At 40.9% G+C, this 19,534-nt stretch overlaps 1 protein-coding gene across 1 annotated transcript; it reads left to right on the forward strand.

The window, feature by feature from the left end:
* The first annotated feature begins 1,674 nt into the window (after window positions 1–1,674).
* Window positions 1,675–19,156, forward strand: kpna4 (karyopherin alpha 4 (importin alpha 3)). The gene is made up of 17 exons (XM_042486277.2): window positions 1,675–1,921; window positions 4,289–4,333; window positions 4,496–4,585; window positions 7,370–7,399; window positions 7,511–7,563; window positions 9,089–9,184; window positions 9,481–9,566; window positions 11,494–11,580; window positions 11,713–11,882; window positions 12,791–12,835; window positions 12,995–13,126; window positions 13,772–13,900; window positions 14,574–14,678; window positions 14,779–14,850; window positions 15,321–15,483; window positions 15,591–15,685; window positions 16,817–19,156. The coding sequence occupies exons 1-17, from the start codon at window positions 1,853–1,855 to the stop codon at window positions 16,910–16,912; spliced, it is 1,563 nt and encodes a 520-aa protein (XP_042342211.1). The 5' UTR covers window positions 1,675–1,852; the 3' UTR covers window positions 16,913–19,156.
* The last annotated feature ends 378 nt before the right edge of the window (window positions 19,157–19,534 follow it).

The raw sequence follows: 19,534 nt of genomic DNA on the forward strand, positions 1-19,534 counted from the left end.
TTATTCTGACCCTGTTTCATTGTTGCTTGGTCCATTTGTTGCAATGAAATAAAAATCTTAAAAGTTTCTGGAATCAAAAGAGGTGGTTCTATGTGTGGGTGATAAAATAAATGGTAGAAAAATGTTCCCTACTTAGATTGTTTGATTTGATTTTTGCTGCAAAACAAAAGGTAAAAATGACATACATCAAGGTAGGATCACATTCTTACAAGCCTTACAGTTCTTAAAACAATACTCATATGCCCATCATGTACTGCTCTTTTCTTCTTTTTTTTTTTTTTTAGCATTTTTGCTTAAAACAACAATCACAGCAACAGAACCTTATAAATTCAATCCAGTCTGCCTTCTTTGTACAGCACTTTGCAACAGGCACTTTGGTTGGCTATTAAACACTGCAGGAAACAATAAAGAAAGTTCTCTACAAAATTGCATTTCAGAGTTTAAAAAATAATAATAATGTGAGGCTTCAGCAGTCTGACAAACTGGTCAAATCTTCAAAAGTTATTTAATTATTTATTCACTTTTTAAAAATATTTTTGACACAATATTTTCTCTTTGTGCTACAAGGAAATTCTGCCCAGGGAAACAAAAAGAGGAAATTTAGTCAATTTGTCACTCTTTGAGGTAACTCTTTGTGGTTGTTGCCCCTTTTTGTGGTTATTTTAGGTCTCTTTGTCAGGCTCTAACTGGCCATATGGCAATTCTGGCAAATGCCAGTTGGGATGGCACACCTTGTTGGCTGCAGGGACACCACCGGCAATGTCTGAAAAAAAATGTAGGGGGGAAAAAAAATTGACCAGCTGGCTGTGGCCCACTTGATGTTGGGACAGCCCATCTGATTAGACTTTACACTGTCCCAAAACTGTCAATAGCCTACCAGTACTGTACGGCGGGTGCAGTAGTACTGGCCGTCATCACCTTCCCAACCCCTTCAAGTGGATCAGTAATTAGCCAGATGGCTTACACTGGCACATTTACAGTATTGTTGATTATGTGTGTTGTTCTCATAAATAAAATAAATGGAATGAAATGTCATGTTGTCAAAGGTGAATCAGGAGAGGACAAATGGGAAACAAATGAAATCAAGACAGAAAAAAATGGAATAAGTAGAATGTAAGTACAAATTAGATGGATAACAGAGCTAACATGGGCTGGTTTTAATGGGCTGGTCCAGAGGAAAAATGCCAAGGCCGAATTTTGTTCCCAGTCCAACTCTGCTCTTTGCAGATCCTTTGCATATTCTTGGGGTTATTTAAAATCTCTTCCTGGCCCTGTTAAATTGAGCAACATTTTGCAGATGAGAGCCAGGGCCCCCCTTATGCTATGGGCCCAGGGCCTGTGCATACTACATCTAAGCCCAACCTATATTGATATTTTAATTTACAGTAAAAGCAACATCATATCTTAGGATATTTTATATTTCAAATCTTAATTTGTTATTCATATATGGCTGTTAAATTAATACAAGTAAAAGAAAGTAAAATAGAGATGTAGTGTCGTAAAATTGATGGAAAACACTCAAGTAAAAACTCAACATTCTCCCAGTGTATAAAATATACATGCGTATAAACACAGGCCAGTTACTGAATAGGATGATCATAAGTTTGTATGTTGTTGTGTGGCGCGCGCTGCATGTTCACAGTGAAACCAATGAGAGTGGAGGGGATTTCCCCACCCTTCCTCTACGCCAGCGCGAGGCTGCCCTCCACCACCGGCAATCCCAGTATGCACCGCGGACAGAGCAGCAAAAAATAGTCCGTTAGCGAAAGGCTGAGAAAAGGGAACCAGAAAAGGGTAGCTCACCAGCTAAATCCACGAGTTAACTGCATTCAACACAACCAGAACCGCTAACATGGCTGACAACGAGAAACTGGACAACCAGCGGCTGAAGAATTTCAAGAATAAGGGCCGTGATTTGGAGGTAAAACTTATGCAGATCCGTGTCGAGGATCTCCTCTTTTCCTCGGCGCCGCCGCCGCCGCCGCTCTGCTCACGGCCAGCTTCGCCTGCTGGCTTCCTTGTGACGTCGTTTCTAATTTCCACCATCGGGAACTTTTTACTTAAAGCCTCGACCAGGGCCTTAACAGATCACCAGTTAGCGATGGCTGGGCTTTTCTGGGCGATTTCCCTTTTGGTTTCGTTGGTTTCGTTACACCGCGAAACCGTGTTGGTTATAAAACATGTCAGAAAAGCCAGTCAGAGTTCATCGCCTCCGCTGGATGTGCTTTGCTAGCTCGATGCTAGCCAGGCCCACGGGGGACACGCTAGCTTAACTAAAGCATATCGTCCACCGGATCGGTTTAAGTCGATGTGGTAGCCGGTGAAAACGTTAAATGTATATCAGAAACCTCACATAGCTGACTTTGAGGTCGTCTCGGGGAAATATTTGCTTAAATGGAAAGCCAGCACAGCGGCGGATTAGCTTTATTTTGATGCTGCAGTTAGCTAGCCTGCGTGCTAGCTTGTCTGATAGCCACCGTGAAGCTCAGTGGTTGGGCTTGGTGGTGCTGGTGGCTGCAGTTCCACCCATCCCCCGTCTTTATCACCAAAAACAATGGCGGAAACCAGTTAGCCTCTTAGCTGGCCAGTTACCCGGTTCTTTAAAATTGTGGCGTTGTGTTATAATTTTATTCCGTGGTTTTCCGACGTTGCACATGCTTAGATAACAAGGTTAAACACTACCAGCTAGTTAACACAATCACGAGTGGCTGATCAAAGCTAGCTAATGATGGATCCATAAGTTACTTGCCAGTTTACAGACAACTCAACACTATGATTCAATAACACTGGCGTGTGATGATGTTTCTGACTGGTTTCCTGTAGGTGTATATGAAAAAGGGTATACTCATACATCCTTTTCGACAGGTTGTTTCTGTTACAGCTTAGGCCATAAGGCATGAGTTGTCTCACATGGCAACCTGTTAACTTTACATGCACTACAGAAAACATCTACTTTTTTTTTCCCGTAATATATATTAAACCTTATGCCAAGTTGCCAGTTTATTAGGTTCACGTAGCTGGAACTGATGCAATCTGATACAATATTAATGCAATAAATCCTACATTCAGAAAGCATGTATTTATGTTGTACTTTTAGTCTTTGCTGAAACTGTTTTGGAGAGGTGTTAAACCAACCTCGGTCATTTTGGAGGTTGTAGATTATGATGCCTTGAAATTGTGAATCTGCAGCACAAACTACAGTCTAATAAAGACAATAAGAAGCAGCACCTCTCTAAAACAGTTTTATTAACCCAAAACTAAATATTGTTATTTTCATGAAGGACTTACCGCAGATAGTTTTTGCTAGATGTGCCTAATAAATTGGGCGCTGAGTTAATCTCATCACTGCAACAGAGCATGGTTCCTACAGTCATGGAAAACCTGGAAAACTTTGCAATCACATTTTCCAGGCTTGGAAAAGTCATGGAAATAGTGAAAATCATGAAAGCCTTTGGGATTTTGTTGTGTATAATGACATTTCACAGTAATCTTCTTTTGATAACCTTCCATGTAAGGGAACACAATAGCAAATGTATTTTCTGTATGTTATGATAAGGAATGCAAACAATTTTATTACTACCACTGAAAGCTAATTTATTTTAAAGACAGTATGTGTAAAAAGCTTATCTTTTGAAAATAACTAAAAAAAGGTGACATTCTCCATCCAGTTGCATTTTTTCCAGTTAAGCAAATGTACATGTATGATAATTATCAATGTTCATACAACGGTATACCTTGAAACTGGTATATTGCTGCAACCCAGCTGACAATGTAATATAGCTTTTATATGCATCAATGTGTGACAACATTTTGTTTACCATGACACATTGATTTTCTGCCCAGGATTGTTCTCTCCCTTCACGTATGCCCGCTAGCTAAAGTTATGTTCGAATAGACTTTGAATATGATAAACTGGGGCAAAGAAAAGAAATATTATGGGTCATTGAAAAGTCATGAAAAAAGTTTTTAAATGTTGTCCACAAAAATGTGTGTGGGGGGGGGTCTGTCTTCTTAGGACACATTTAGTCATGCAGTAACTTAAGCTGAGTCATATTAGGTCAGACTCGTGTTAAGTGTGTTTGGGTGCTGTCATATGCAGAGTGTGGGCTGTTGACTTAATACCCCAGGTATGACTGATACTGTAGAGAAGCTCTGGTCGCATAAACAGGATCCTAATCTCAGACCGTGTCCAAATTTAATTTTGTAGCTCGTGTCACCCTTATGGGCAAAGTTAGTTTGGGATTAATGTTCCTTCTTGTTTAATGTTAATATGCTGTCTCCCCCACAGTCTATGAGAAGACAGAGGACTGAGGTAGTGGTGGAACTCAGAAAGGTATGGATATCTGTCTAATAAATTGTGCTACAACCAAGACTTTTACAACTAAATTGAATTCAGCAGTTAATCTTTGCACAAAGATGCTAAGTTTTTCTTGTTATCATTCTGAATTTCTGCTGGAGCGTGCATGAAGTGACATTTCTGCTCCCTCCACCACAGAACAAAAGAGATGAGCACCTTCTGAAGAGGAGAAATGTGCCCCATGAAGACATCTGTGAGGACTCTGATGTCGACGGAGATTTCAGATCGGTACGCTTGTGCATCCTCTGCTCAAAATATGTCTACTGCAACCAGAAAATAGAATGCACAATTCTTTTTAAATTTTGTGATTTAAAGCCAGAGAATTGTATAGAGTGACAGCATGGCATAAATGTTATGCCCTGTGATGCTGCCTCCTTGGGTGGGGCAGGAAGGGTGAACAAGTGTGCAGACAGTCTTTCTCTGTGCTGGTTGCTGTCTCATTTACTTTGGTAGAATAGGTACAATGCACCTAGTGTGCTTTTTGGGGCACAACATTGTCATGAATGATTGAGATTCCTGTTATGGTGCTTATTTGTGATGATGTACTGACATGCCTGCTTATGTAATCTCTGCAATGAACTTCTATGTGGGTTTTATTTTTTCACTTAAAGATGAAAGAATGCAGGTATAGAGTGGGTGCCTGAGAAGAAAATAGCTCATGTTAGAATCACTGTGATAATTGCATTGCATACAAAAATTATTTGTATATTTGTATGAAAAATACCCATTAATTTGAAACCAATTTTGCGGCACTTACTATTTTCAGGTAAGTGCTTATTTTACCAAACCAGGCCTTGTGCTCATTATATTTCAAGCTTTGACAGCAAATGCCTCAATAGTCATCCCCTCATGTATGTACGTCAGACCCCTGTGGCCAACAGCATACCAAAAACATTGATCAAGAATCCCACCATCACGAAGGGGCTCCAGGTTTGGCGGCATTGCCGGATAAAAGAAGCCCACTCAGCAGATGAGAAATTCAATCACGGTAACTGCCTAGTGGTATTGAGAGGGCTGACTTGAAACGGGCTGCCTAGCAATATATCAACAATGACATGTGGCTCTGACTCACTGCAACACATGAGAGACGCTTTTGTGGAAAAGTGTGCTGGTCAATCTAGTTTAAATACTTAACAACCAGTGACCGCTGTGCAACTGTTTTTCAGCTGGTCTAAAATAACACATTGATTGTGCCTTCAGGACATTTTCCTTTTTCTTGTTTGTTGCCTATTTGTAGTTAGTTATTTCGCAATGGAAAAACATGGGCCTACTGAGCTTGTTAGATTTGCCCTTTTTTGGTGTATCAGATTTTTCCCTAAATTCTCACTTTTCCCCAGCTTTTTTTATTTTTCTGCGATTGTCTGTGTTCCTGTTGCCATTCATTTAATAGCCTTAGATTACAGTTGTCTTGTGCATATTTTGTATAAAGGGTTGTGAATGTATGAAAAATTTAGTTTTTGTTGCAAGTCTACTGCCGGTCTTTATTTGAGGATGCACAGGCAATCAGCTGGAACTGCTGGCACTCAGAGGCATCTAACAACTTTGGTTAAAGTTGTAGTTGGTAACTTAAAGTCATATTTGCTGAAACTGTCTCAGTATTCACAGAGCACTAAATTATACGAATAATCTGAGAAAAAAACAATCCTCTTCCAACTCTATTTTTTTAGCATCTCTAGTCAAAACCGAAGAGTCTGTAATGCAGCTGTCAAACATGTCAATCATAGCTCTTAAACTGCGGTCAAACTGGGCAGTGCTGATCAAATGTGACCCAGTTTCCAGTTTAGCCATGGACATATCAAGACACCTGGATAGAGAATTTGAGGCAGGGCCAAGTTCATTCCTATGAAAGTTGCTTAGTGGCTCATGAAACAAAAGAAAAGCTCTATTTCCACTATGCAAAATTACCTGTATGATCGGCGCTGCTTCCACATTATTGGGGCCCATAGAGAGACTGAGCCAGCTACTTCAGTTAAGTGCACACCTAACTTTAACGGGGGAAAAATGATTTAAACTTGTGGCTCTTGTAGACTTTTCAAACGATATCAGACTGAATGGATTAAATGCCGATAGTAGAACGAGTCACTTTGCGAGGGGTTGTGACGCACAAAATATGTATTTCCATTTCCATTTTTTGGCCGAATGGCATCACATGTTTCGCCACTACAATAATCAGCCTCAAAGACACGCGCACTTCTTGGGGGGCCTGTTTGAAATGAGAACGTTGGTGAGGCCGGTGCTCTGTACTTAAGTCAACTATTTCCAACATGGCAACTAAGTCACAAACTTTCTCATTTAATAAACAGTACACTAAAACATGTTTCTGAAAAGATTTGAGGCAAGAAAAAGGCTATGCAGTAACAAGAGTCTTGATTCATATTTGATCAGTGCTGCCTAGTTTGACAGCTGGGTTAGAAAGTCCTCGGCTCAGGGACGTGATTTTTTTTCACAATTTATGTGTCTCATGTACCTCTTTCAGAATATAATGACAGTTTCAGCCGAAATGACTTACTTTCATCAAAGTTACCAACTACAGCTGGTCTGAGCTCCCTGTAGAGGGCGGCAGGTGAGCTCGGCAGTTGGCAGCCTACCACACTGGATGCTGGCCTGCACGTCCAGCCTGCTGACTGTTGCACCACAATGCCAAATTGGTTCAAGTGAGAATGCAAGTCACTGCAATGTCCTGATGGCATTTCCCAATCATGAGCCTCCCCTTACTGCTCTGAGTGTTGGTATGGTGACTTTCCTTCCTGCTTTGTCAGCTTCACATTCAGAAGCAATTTTAGGGAAGCCACTGCCAGGATATGCACTCTTCAGGGTATTCATGTGGCTTTTGTTGTCTGGTGGACACTGCTGTGTTCAACACTGTTGACTTTTTTATAACCTAACCAAATGTTTAAAATGTACCTGTTACTGATTATATTGTAAGTCTTGATATTACAAACTGTACATGTGACAAATGTGTATCAAAGCACAATTTTCTGACTGATGACTCTGCTAAATGCTTATTTTCAGCAAAACACCTCGCTTGAAGCAATAGTACAAGTAAGTAGGATATTTTTTTTTCGTCCCTATCATTTCACCCCTCCTATAGGCTGCGTATATTATGCATCATAATTTAACCAATGTCCTTGGCTTTTTTGTTTTGTGTTACAGAATGCCACCAGTGATAATCAGGGCGTCCAGCTGACTGCTGTTCAGGCTGCCAGGTACGAACACTTAAGCTTACACCAGTAGTTGGCCAATAATTGAATATTGTTGTTATATTGATTACTCCTTTGGATTATTGCAGAATATAACCTCTGTGGCAAACAAATGTTTATGATTCTTGCACGTTTTATTCAGCAAAGCAATCTTCACACCACAGAAAAAAGTGGCATGTCTAACCTATTCAGTGCTGTAGAGCAAAACGCCTTCAGATACTGTGTTAACCACAGATTTTATTTTTGATTTTGATTTATTTTATTGAACCAAAATCCCATTTAAAAAAAAAATATTGACTTAAGATGGGGAAACCAGAAATGCTAAAATGCTCACTCATTGGAACACGCTGTTTGACCCCATGTGAGCTTTAGGGTATTACAAATGTGCGATGCACCTGGAGCTGTGGTGTTTTACGGTAACAGCAGACAGCGCTAGAAAGTAAGGTACGCTGCCCGCTCAGGTGCTCTTTGAGTGCATTGTTTTTAGCTTCTTTGGATATGCTCGGCCCGAAAGAACTTTTTGGGTATGCTGGAACGGATTACGGCCGATAAACACAAGAATATTTTCATATAAATAGCTTTTTTTTTTTTTTTTTTTTTTTAACAATTGTTTCAATAATTGCAGAATTGTAATTCTCACCACATCTTTCCAAATATATTTTGACCCAAGACTGACTGCGGACATCTCAGTGAAACAAATCGATCATGCCCATGGTCTATGATAGTGCGCCAGCCTTTCTGAAAGTGCGGACTTTTTAACCTCTTTGGTTTTTTGGATTCATTCATTCACCACTTTAATAATATAGAATATAATGTTTTGACATATGAAATGGTTCATTTCTGTACACCTAAATATCAAGTCAAGGCTGTCCCAATTATCATGCAGCTACTCACCCTTAATTTTCACTATGCATAAACTCTATTGATGCTTTATAAAATTGAAGGAGTACTTTTAATGCAGTCCAGCTTCACATTTAGTTTATTTGGTATTTGTGAGATGGAGATTCTGCTCCAGTACACTAATCCTTTGTCTTAAGCAGTTCTCTCATTAAAATTGATAGCCTCTTGCAAAAAATGGCGTCAGTGTGAAATTTCAGGGGCTGAATGTTTTTCCAGCTCGGTTAGACAGCTGTGATTTACTGTAAGTCAGGCCTGTCTGATTAATGGACGTTGTAAATGGCACTGCAGCTCAGGAGTGCAGCCCTGCATAAGTCAAGTGCAGCACAAGGTATCTGAATTCATGCAACACATTTCTGTATTATTATTATTATTTTATTTATTTTTTCCTATTGAAGTCTACCCTGCAGCTTTATCCTGACACTGAAGATGTCTTTACACGTTACCTGGTGCTCTGTAATGTTGATGTTGGGTCATGTTCAGGGTGAAGTCTCCTGTCGCTGTGGCTGACTTACAATATGTTGACACTTCACATTCTTTAGCTGTTTCTCTCTGTGTGTCATTGGTTCTTCTTGTTGCTGTGTGTGAGTGAGTGGGTTAGTAATGCTCTCTTGTGTCCTCTTTGTTTTTATAGGAAGTTGTTGTCCAGTGACCGAAACCCTCCCATAGACGACTTGATTAAGTCTGGGATCCTTCCTATACTGGTCCACTGCCTGGACAGAGATGACAAGTAAGCAGCCTGTAATTCTGTTTGTCTGCATGTAGCGGTGCGTCACGCTTTTTCATGTGTGATAATTATAGCACAAGCTAGGCCTTTTCCCTCCATCGTGTTGAGTTTATGTACACTTCAAAGTCATGCTAATGAGCAGGCGGGGTTTAGTCAAGCCTACATCTGTAGCAGTTATGTAAATATGTTCTAGTTTTCACCTTCCAGGAATGGCAGAAACATAAATGACTCATGATGAGTATGCTCTTACTGTCACACTCACCAACTGTGGCCTCCATCCATCTCCAACCTCTCAACAGCCCATCTCTCCAGTTTGAGGCAGCCTGGGCTCTAACCAACATAGCGTCTGGTACCTCAGAGCAGACCCAAGCTGTGGTCCAGTCCAGTAAGTGCCATTTTATCACAACACACCACTATTTTCCACTTTATTTCTCTCGATTTATTTCAATCTCTGTTCTTTTTGAGGTATCTTTTGCATGTTTTGTGGAAGATTTTGGCGCTGCGTTATTTGTTAGTTTTATGTCATTGGAGTGCGCAGTTCTATGTTGCAATATGAACCTGTTATTTTCTTATTTCATCACTTAGTAAACATTATGTTCACATTTACATCACCTTGTCAGGTGATTCTATTTTCAACCAGGTGAAAGAACCCCACAAATGCACAACCGCACACAAGAATGACAAGTACAACATGTGTCTGTAGCAACATACAGTATCAATATTTACCCAAATTATTTATAAGTGGTACTTCGTGTGGTTTTTGCTTGGTAGAGTAAATAGTTATGTTTTGTTAGAGGCTGTGTCCACCATAGCGTTTTTTTCCAGAGTCCGGCAAATCGCAGCATTTGTAATTCTTTGCAAAGGGAGCTTCACATAACTATACTTTGCTACAAACGCCAGCAGCGTGACGAAGCGCTCAGCGTCAACTCTGCACTAAGCGCCGCACGTTCGTAATTTTTTTTTACAGAGAGCTGAAAAATGTTCAACTTTGGGTAAAATGCTGCGCTCAACACTGTGACTCACTGTAACTCCAACATCCAGTCACAGTGGAGGAGGGATGAATATCATGAAGACCAACCATCACATCTTACATGTACAGCTGCTGAACAACAACAGTGGAGGACAAACATGTTTCCTCTCATTAACCTGCACAGATCTGCAGGTCGGTCCTCTCCCTGCGTGCTTAAGCCCTCCCTTCATGTAGAGCAAGGGCCAGAGCAAGTACTCTGCCCCGTGCTGTCATTTTTTACCTCTGCTGATACTCTGTATCATAGCAACCAGATGCAACCATAGCCTCCCAGCTGAAAAACATGCTGTGCCTCCAAAACGCTCTCGAGCACTCCCAGCTAGGTGTTTCCTGAGGAGTGTGAAGCGTTTTAGCTGGAAAAAAAAATTGTTTTGGTGGACTGAGGGCCTTATGGGTATTATGCTCAAAATTCCTAAAAAAAAAAAAATTTTCACATCCTACTTAAATGTAGCATGGTATTGTCTTTTGCACAACAAATGCAATCAAAGAGGATCAAGGTACAATTCAGCAATGCATTTTTAAATAACAGAAGTTCTTTGTTCTTTTCCTTTTTAAGAAAGGGATATTATTCTTTTTCATTCGTCAAAATGGCAGATACGATATTTTCTTTTGTAATGGAGCTGCCTGCTTCTCCGTCTGCACTGTGCACATTCAAAAGTATTTATTGATCATAGTCTTGTTTGGCGTTTTGCTTGCTACATTTGCGTTTTTTTGGTGATGTGACTTTCGGATGTCTGCCTCTTACAGTCTGGCACCTTGTCATAAAGTCCCGACCTCACATGAGTGCTGTGGGGGTGCATGCACATATGTGTCTCAAAGAAAATAGGAAAATACAGGCAGAGGGCAGAGTCTCTGCATAAAAATACACTGCCACACACTTCTAGAGGGTCATAAATGAGGAATGAGAGGGATTACTTCTGAATGAGTCTACATTGTTTTTAAGGAAAATGCTGCAAGGTATATCTTTAAGAGCAGAGTAATGCTTCTGACGTACAATTTTTTAATTTAGCATAATTCCACCTGCACCTTGAGCTTTCTCTGGTGACATAACAAAATCTAAATGTAAAGATCTGAATTTGTTTGGACATTGCTCTTTGTCCACGTTTAAGAACATGCAAGAATATAACTTGTGTTTTCCTACCTTCCCTCTTTGCCTTTTTTTTCTTCTTAACATGTTGTGGCTGCATTATAGTCAATGTAAAACCTTGTAGCTGAATTGAAGTAGCACATCTGATCATGAGATGCCATATTATATGATTGACACCCATCTTTTTCCTTTGTGCAGATGCTGTGCCGCTGTTCCTGAGGCTCCTTCACTCTCCTCATCAAAATGTGTGTGAACAGGCTGTCTGGGCCCTTGGCAACATCATAGGTAAGGCGTTGTTGGTGTGTTAAGAAAAGTACATTAAATACAGAGATGGTATGCACTGCAACTGTGTGTGTGTGTGTGTGTGTGTGTGTGTGTGTGTGTGTGTGTGTGTGTGTGTGTGTGTTCTCCCTACAGGTGATGGCCCTCAGTGCAGAGACTATGTGATTGGCTTGGGTGTGGTTAAGCCCCTGCTCTCTTTCATCAGTCCCTCCATCCCTATCACCTTCCTCCGCAATGTCACCTGGGTTATGGTCAATCTGTGCCGCCACAAGGACCCTCCACCACCCATGGAGACAATCCAGGAGGTGTGTATGGGTATTTAGAGGACAAAACTGAGAATGTAGGTGTAGTATTCGTTAGAACGCTGGGTAATTTAGATGTCAATGTAAATGCAATCTTGGGAATGATTTCTTTCTGTCTGCTGCTTTAAATGCTCCTCTCTGCTGTATGCAAGTGAAAGCACCCTGCCTCTACCCTTCTCCTTCAATTTAAGGCCACATCCGCAATGATACGCTTTTGTTTTGAAACAGCATTTTAAAAGAAAATGATCTTCATACGCATGAGTGTTTTAGCATCGTTTTAGAATTATTCCTAGCTGTGGCTGGGCGATATGGCTTCAAAATGATATTGCTATATTTTACGAATATATATCATGATACACGATATATATCTCGATATTTTTAAGTGTCCTTTAAACTAATGTTAACTACTGAAACTCAAAAGTGTTGAATGAACCACAGTTACAATAAAGCTTTATAAAGAAGGTAGTCATATAAATAAATAGTCATTTTATATATCGCACGTGGAACAAGTGGTGATATCTTTAGTATATTTGATATATTGCCCACCCCTTTTCTTATCTGATAGCGATGGGGTGGGAAGAGTCTTTGACAATGTTTCTTGCGCTGCAGTGGTAGCTGGTGTCAGCAATGTCCTGGAGTGAGGGCAGAGGGCATCCAATGATTTTTTTTTATGCTGTGTTGATGTTCCTGTTATGTTTTTTATCAGCTGCTGAGCAGCCTGCATAGCACACCGTGAGGCAGTTTGTTAAAATGATCTCTATAGCAGAGCGGTAGAGGGCCACCAGCAGTTTCGCACACAGATTATTCTATTCTGTAAGCCTTTTTATAGATAACATGGTAACCCTGATGATGTTTTTATTATAATTTTCTCCACATAATGACCTCACCTGTCTTTTCTTGTGTTTCCTCAGATCCTGCCAGCGCTCTGTGTGCTGATCCACCACACTGATGTCAGTGTAAGTTGGCTAATTTTCCCCTCCCCCAGTGGTGCCTTGGCCTCACTTAACTATTAGGAGAGCTCCATCTCCACAAAATAAATCCATGTTACTGTCTACATAAATTGGTCAAGATGGAGAATGTATTCATTAGGTTTTTTTTTTCTTTGCTGCCTCCAGATCTTGGTAGACACAGTGTGGGCTCTGTCCTATCTGACGGATGCTGGGAACGAGCAGATCCAAATGGTCATTGACTCTGGCATTGTCCCACATCTGGTACCTCTGCTCAGTCACCAGGAAGTCAAAGTTCAGGTATGAAGAGACGCCAGGCATGACACTGATTATGTTTAGGATTATATTAATAACATTTCAGGCATAGAAACTAAAGACAGGGTTCCTAAAGTCATGGAAAACCTAGAAAAGTAGTGGAATTTAACATGACGTTGTTCTAATTTGTATTGATGTTATTGTTGGTTTACCATCATGTACATTTCTTCATTTTCTCCTCGTGTTCCATTTCTCCTGTCATGTATGCCAGCCAGCTGGAATTATGTTTAAACAGAGCTTTAATCTGATATATTTGAACAGCACTGGGCTTTAACATGCCAAGTGCTTGTAAAACTATTTTTTCATAAAGGACATGCTTGATTGTGCTCGTAGTTTTAAGTAGTTAAGGTCAATTGAACATAACCAAGTATTAGAGGTTGAAAAAGGTTGCTGTTTAATATTCATTTAATTATTAACATTTGGAGTTAAGTGTACCATACAGTTGTGTTTGTGTTGCACGTTATGATTGGTAATGTTATTATCCGGCCTTGAAAAGCCATGGAAAGGTTTTTAAGTGTTGTCAATGAAAATGTGTGGGAACCCTGTAGTGATGAAATTATATGTCGGATTAGATTAATGAATGAATTGTATTATTATCATAACAATTTTACACTTTCTCTCCACATCCAGACTGCTGCCCTGAGGGCTGTTGGGAACATTGTGACCGGCACAGATGAACAGACCCAGGTGGTGCTCAACTGTGACGCTCTCAGCCACTTCCCTGCACTCCTCACACACCCGAAGGAGAAAATCAACAAGGTAATCTTCTTCCTCCTCCTACACACGCCCCCACACACCCCCGTCTGCTGCAGCATGTGTTGCTTGGAAGTGATGAAATACGAGACTTGGTGCTGGTATGAGTGCTGTGTGAAAGGTGTAGACGGGACAGATAGCTGCAAGAATTCGCAACGTGGAGGATCGCAAAGAAGACGAAGAGGATCTCAGTGGGGGGCCTAGCAGTAGTTAGACAGATTGGGGGGTTGAAGAGGAGGGTGTGCATGTGATTGAATGTGTGATACCGTGGGTTGGTGGCCAGAGGGTGCTGAAGACCATGTGTCTCTGCTGATATCGGAGTGCATCTGAGTCCAGTCACTTAAAAATGAGGCCAACTTCGTGACGTGGACGATGATTAGAGCCTAAAAAATCACCCTTGCCCCACCCACAGCACTCTGTCTCGACCAGAGGTCAAACACTCAGTAATGACCTCTGGATTCTGATCCAGTTTAGACACAACAACTCATATTTGAGTGTTAAAGCACTTGAGAATAGGGATGAACGGTCTGTCATGTTCCATTAATAATCAAAGTCTATAGCAGGAAAACGCCTCTTCTAGTTGAAGATGTGACAGTAAATCTCCTGGCTTTTGAAACCTCTGCGGCTTGCCTGCCTACAGAAGAAAACTGTCACTGTATTTGTGCTTTGTGTCCTGTAGGAGGCAGTGTGGTTCCTCTCGAACATCACAGCAGGCAACCAGCAGCAGGTGCAGGCTGTCATCGACGCCAAGCTAGTTCCCATGATCATTCACCTGCTCGACAAGGTGTGTATCCACCTGTCTTTATAAGCTGTGTAAAGTGGATGATTATTTTTTGAGAGCATATGAGAAATTGCTCATTGCTCACTTTGACTGCATATTTTAGGGTGACTTTGGCACTCAGAAGGAAGCAGCCTGGGCCATCAGCAACCTGACAATAAGCGGGAGGAAAGATCAGGTAAGAATCTTGTACTCCCTGAAATCATGGTGTTTGCACATCCGTAAAGTCTTAAATTTGAGTTGCTTGAGCTGTTTAAAACCTACCTCTGCACGGGACTGCATATCTGCTACCTACCTACAATGCTTGAATGAGAATAAAGACATTTTGTACAAAAACAGTCAGTAAACAGTAAATTTAGTCTAAATTATATTGAAATGTTTTTTAAAAGCATTGTCTGGTACCTTAAGACACCTTGAAAATACTCTGCCAGCTGTGTTTTTTTTAAGTAACAGGGGAATGAAACTTTGTAAAAAGTGGTATTAGAACTGTGCCTGAATGTGTAAAAAAAAAAAACCCAAAACATTACTATACCCATTGTGACGAATGTTATGGGTCACTTGATGTGATTCTGTTAAACTCACCTACCCTTTACTTTGCAAGAACTATGCTGATGTGATGTCGCGTCATTGTCTCTCTGCTGCCTACAGGTTGCACACCTGATTGAGAAGCAGGTGATCCCTCCATTCTGCAACCTGCTGACCGTGAAGGATGCCCAGGTTGTGCAGGTTGTTCTTGATGGCCTCAGCAATATCCTCAAGATGGCAGACGATGAGGCTGAAACAATTGCTAACCTTATTGAGGAATGTGGTGGTAAGTCCCACTCGCAACTTCAAGGTTTAATCACGTTTGTCTTGTTTAACTTTAGGTGTTGATGTGTGAGTTAATGGTGTATAAATTGTTACTTTTTTATTCTCCAGGTTTGGAAAAAGTGGAGCAACTGCAGAATCATGAAAATGAAGATATCTACAAATTGGCATACGAAATTATTGATCAGTTCTTCTCATCTGATGATGTAAGTTACAAGTTAAAGCTTTTTTTTTTTTTTCTCAAAGTTGGTTTCATCATTTCAGTTTGAGGTGTCAGTCCAGCAGAGTCCTGCATGAGTCGGATTTTTAAGACGCATCCCGAACCACGGCCATGCAACAACACATCCACCCCGCCCCTGGCAATATGGCCAATTTGTCCGCAATTCAACTCAATCTACCGGCACAAGATGCAAAGCTTTCTAAACAATAGCAATGGCACAACATTGCAATAAGAATTGTTTACCTGTTTTATGGCAGCTGGTCTTGTCCATTTTTCAGAGGGTAGGCAGCTCCCGTATCTTATTGTTTTCCCAATATGCGGACATTTTCGGCCAATGTTCCTCTACCTTAAATTATCCGCTAACTGCTATCAGCTTCTTTTCTAATGTCCCAGCAGTCAGTTGCACACGTAACGCGCCAACAAAAAGTCACACCCACGGTCCCGTCCTGCCAGCTGTATCTTTTACGCAGATGTTGGTTCGGCTCTTGTACTACCTTCTGGCCTTAAGGCGAGACAACTCTGTTCCCCCATTCTGTGATTGTAACTTTTTATTAAGAATATTGGGGGAAATAATGGCCTGAAATTCCTGCCTTGAACAAGTGGTGTAGAGAGCCTTAAGTCAGCGGTCAGAGGATTGAAATGTAAAATTAAATTCTTATTCTTCTTATTTCATGTTCTATTTCTTATCCAACGCTCATTACTTTTTTTTCTCGCAGAAACAAACCTGGAATTATTATTGAGACAAAATACCATCCTCAAATCACCTTTTTTGCGGGTTACCAGCCGGTTACTCAAAGAAAACCGTCCCGATTTAGGACTCTGCTGTACAGTAGTGGTTTCCAATAGTGTTGCTATTTTATAAGGTTGAAGGCATAGGCTGATATCACCGTCAGTTGTTTTACTTTTAAAAAAAGTACCATCACAATGAAGTTAATAGGCAAAACATTTTGAGGATACACAGTGAAAATAGTAGCTAACAAGTTAAAGGTTGCAATTTTTATTTGACATGGGTAATGCAGAATGTTGTCTCATAATGCAACGATCACCACTCATGTTTGATTCACTTTCATATCTGCCGTACATTGTTGACAACCCGTGTCTTTGTCTTTTTACTCAGATTGATGAAGACACCAGCCTGGTCCCAGAGGCCATCCAAGGTGGAACTTACAGCTTTAACTCAGCCAACGTGCCAGCAGAGGGATTCCAGTTCTAGACGGCATCTGGGGTATTCTGGAGTTTTGTTCACGATGCAGCACTCTGTTCAACATAAAAAAATTAGGAGAGAAAGAGCGAGAGAGAGCGAGAGTGTGAGAAATTTGATCCATTGTGCTTGGCTCGTGGGATCCATGGCTGCATCTTATCTGAAAGAAAAATGTGTGGATTTCATTTGGCATTCCAGGGGAACCAGCCCAAATGAAGTTTGAGATGGCGAGTGGGTGCGAGTGAGAATGAGTGGCTACATGTTGCAAAAAAAAGCAAAACATCTACATCGAATGCGTTGAGAGACATGCTGACATAACTTCTGTGTTATTGGAGCTGTCGCCTTCGGAAAACTACTTCAAATGACAACAAAAAAAAACTCGATGTCTGCCCGGGGAGAACCAAGGACATCCAAAAATAAGAAATCAAGAGATCTTGACATATTACAATACAACAAAATGCAGAGATGAACATAACTTTAATTATGAACTGAGATGAACCACAAACCATCACAATTCTGCGGTCCTCCGACTCGAGAGGGCGCCACCCTCAATGTGCCCCTCCCCCAATCGGCCACGCTATCAGACATGTGTGTGAATGGACCCATTGTGTATGAATGGCTGGACTCTGCTGAGGAGCCAGGTTCATCTCCTCCAACGAGACGCCCCCCGATAGGGCACCATCGTCTCCCTCCGGTGGGCGGGGCCAGGAGTCCGGCTGAGCGTGTCGCATGTGCGAGAGAATGGACGGATGAGTTGTGTGATTGGCTGCGTGCGTGACTGGGAGTATGCAAGGCTGGGTGAGAACGCATGCAGAGACGGGAAAAAAAAAACAAATCTACAACATCTGAAGAGAAAATTGCAACAAAGAGGTCAGCAAAGGTTTCAGGAGAAGAAATTCTGCCTTTGGAAGAGAGGCTGATCTGCAAATCCCTGAAAGGAAGAACTTTGGATATGAAAAAAAAAAGTCATCGTCATCACAAGGATTATTTTTTTGTTTTGAATTATTGTTAAGTTAGTATTAATTGACACTGGACAATGCTATTGGCAGGTGTGGAGCAGCAGTGCATTGTATTAAGATGCATTTGGTGGCTTTTGAGCTTTTCTTTTTGCCTCCAGTGTGTTCCTTTTTATGATAATTTTTTATTTTCAGCTTTTAGTTTCATTGCTTCTGTAAAGTTGATTGACGACGATCGTATCCCACCCTCACACCAGAACCCTAACCTACGCACCAGACATGGGCTTGATGCTGTGAAATTCTGACACCATCACTATAGTCAACCAAATAACCTGTTCCCCTTGTGACACTTAATTATTTTTCCTTCGATTTACAGCAAAATCACTGCTTTGCAGTATTGTTGCCATAAAGCTTTGACTTATCACCAAGGCAGAAGAGAACAACGGCCATTTCACGTAGGATTGTGAACCATAACCTTTGCATGTACTAAACTATAGCACAGTTATTTTTAGGGTATTTTAGTTTCCTTAGGCTGTGGATACAGTGTAATTTTCATTTTAAGTAAAACTGTGCTTAAATGTTACATGTTTCCCCTTCCCTTTCCCCTCACTAGTGTCTGATTTGCTAAATAATCTATGGTTTTGCACATGTACTGCAAAGTGAGGCCTGAAGTCTTTCTGAAGGTGTGTTGGTCGGTTTTATAGGTTTCGACCTGCCAACAGCCTCTACAATATGCATCACTGAACCACAATCTTTGTTGTCTTTCTAGAGTAATCCAATGATGCTTTTTAGTGATACTTGAGAAAATAATGACTTCATTTCAGGAGCAGCAGTAATGAATCTGCAAATGTATCTCAGCTAGACTAAAAGGGGATTTAGCCTCGCTTTTTCTCAAGGTCTAAGGGTGCCCCACATGTCTGACTGGAGTAAGTGGGGTCTCCCTAAATAACAAATAAACCCATGAACAAGTTTGCTGTACATTTAGTACCTTGCAGAGACCTTAGCCCCATACTCCTTTTTCCTCTTATACCAGCTAGGTGTACAAGCTTACCCTTTTCCATTTTTTTGTGTTAACTTCAAACACTGTAGTAAATGATTACACATTGTGCTCATAAACCTTTTGTTGAACATAGGGGTATTTTTTTGCAGCATTCCTTGTTAGCAAACATGTGGTTTCAAATCTAAAGTTATGACATGGAAGATAAAAAAAAGGTGGTTTGCCCAAAAAATAAACTTTTTTTGGGAGATAGGCTACAGGATAGGTTGTCTTCGAGAAAATAAATAGTGAAACCCAAATGGAGAGACTGTGTGTCTGTGTGTGGTCTGTTGTGAAGAAGTGCTGTGATTAATCCTTTGCTGTTGTTTTTCCGCTTTTTAGCCCATTCAGATCCCCTGTCAATTCCAATGGAAGCAACTTTTCTGGGATGTCTAGATCTATGATTCATGTCATCTGACTCCACATATTTGCACAGACTTGCACATGCTCCAGGGATGACGTTTTTTTGTGGGTTGGCGTGGAAGTTAGCATCTGCCTGGTTCCCCTGTCAAAAAGCCCATGGGATTTTTCTATTGGCTTTTGGATTATTGCAGAAAATAGGATCTGCGGCAAACAAACGTTTATGCCGCTTACACGTTTTGTTCAGCAAGATCCAGAAATGAACACAGCTTTTGTGATTTT

Source organism: Plectropomus leopardus, chromosome 6 (genome assembly GCF_026936395.1).
Source record: "Plectropomus leopardus strain MGB_pleo_1.0 chromosome 6, ASM2693639v1, whole genome shotgun sequence".
Classification (NCBI taxonomy): Eukaryota; Metazoa; Chordata; class Actinopteri; order Perciformes; family Serranidae; genus Plectropomus; species Plectropomus leopardus.